Here is a 1,370-nt window from a genome sequence, read left to right on the forward strand (position 1 = left end):
GCGCCGTCCCCGCCCCCGGACCGAAGCCCCTCCCCCTCTTAAAGAGGCCGCGGAACCCACGAAGACCCGGACTAGCGCAAGGTGGAAGCAGCTCTGGGTCCCGGCCCCGCCACCGCCTGGTGCCGCAACCACGCTGAGCCGCCAGGAAGGACAGGCCACTCGCCTCCGAGGGCCTTCTCGCTCTACGGTGGCAGAAGGCACTCCGGGAGCCGGTGATGAGCGGGGCTCTAGCTGAGGTCCAGGGAGGCCCTTCCTGGCTCAGCCCTGCCTTCAACGGCACCCCAGGATGACAGAAGCAGCCCCATTTCCTGGGGAGCTCCTACTGGGCCTTCCAGGGTGGGCGCTCTTGGCTCTCCGTGCGGGGGCAGGGGTGCGTGGGGCGGGGGTATAGGGACGCCTAGAATAGGCGGGACGGGCAGGGCAGCCCTGCGGTTGCACCGTCTCCCAGACCTCAGCATGCTCTTCTACCACAGGGGAACGGAAGGAGACCTTACCCGGGCCCCAGAGCAGGCTGACCTCAGACTCACTGTTGCCGCCCCCAGGGCGGTCCTGGTACATTGGGGGGCCGTCACCCTCCTGGGGTGGAGAAGGCAGGCGAGGGCCCCGAGTTCAAATGCTGCCCTATCCCTCCATCACCACTCCAGCAACCAGTATCCTCAAGGGGTGCCTCGGCTGGGACTCAAAGCCCACCCCCTCTTCCACAGCGGCAGTGGCTCGACTTCCGCATTCGCGCGGAAAGGTCCTGGAAGTTTAGGGGCGAACTCAGCTCCCTCTTCCAATTCACCGAGCCCTAGGAGAGTACGCGCGAGCCACGAAAGGGAGAGGAATCCTAAAATTTTAAATCTTTAATTTGTTTTCATGTTTTTCCTTCTTTTTGCTTCCAAAAGGAAAGGAGAGCATAGCTCCGTGCCTGTACATCGTCCACGGCCCCTAGGCTGGGGCACGTCCTGGCCCCTAACCCTCCAGCTGCCTCGGAGGTCGGGGTGCCCGGGGGGGTTCACATGCAGCCCCCGGGCTGGGGCAGGGGCAAGGTCCAGGCGCCGCCTTATTGCTGAAGTCCCGGCGCAGCTCAGGGCTTGGCTAGGCGCGCTGGCTGGGCAGCTCCTGGGAGATGAAGCGGCGCAGGCGCTCCAAGTACTGGCTGTAGAGCTCGATGTCGTTGTGCCCAGCGCCCTCCACCCACAGTGGCTCCACGGCCTTGGGGCAGCGCTCATAGAGTGCCAGCCCATGGGAGAAGTCGATCACTTCGTCCTCCGTGCCGTGGATAATGAGCACCGGTGACGTGATCTTGGACACCTTCTCGATGCTGTAGGGCAGGGCGCGTCAAGTCTGGGAGCAGCGCCCCCCCCCGGCCAAGCCCCCCCCTCCCG

At 65.0% G+C, this 1,370-nt stretch overlaps 1 protein-coding gene across 1 annotated transcript in view; it reads right to left on the bottom strand.

Annotated features, from left to right (window-relative positions):
* Positions 1-830: 830 nt before the first annotated feature.
* Positions 831-1,370, bottom strand: part of ABHD17A (abhydrolase domain containing 17A, depalmitoylase) — a 4,657-nt gene continuing 4,117 nt past the window's right edge. The window contains exon 4 of the mRNA XM_077760665.1: positions 831-1,306. Coding sequence (XP_077616791.1) covers positions 1,081-1,306 — 226 coding nt within the window. The 3' untranslated portion in view covers positions 831-1,080. The remainder of the gene's footprint in view (positions 1,307-1,370) is intronic.

This window comes from Crocuta crocuta, unplaced genomic scaffold (assembly GCF_008692635.1).
Source record: "Crocuta crocuta isolate KB4526 unplaced genomic scaffold, BGI_CrCroc_1.0 scaffold443, whole genome shotgun sequence".
Lineage (NCBI taxonomy): Eukaryota > Metazoa > Chordata > Mammalia > Carnivora > Hyaenidae > Crocuta > Crocuta crocuta.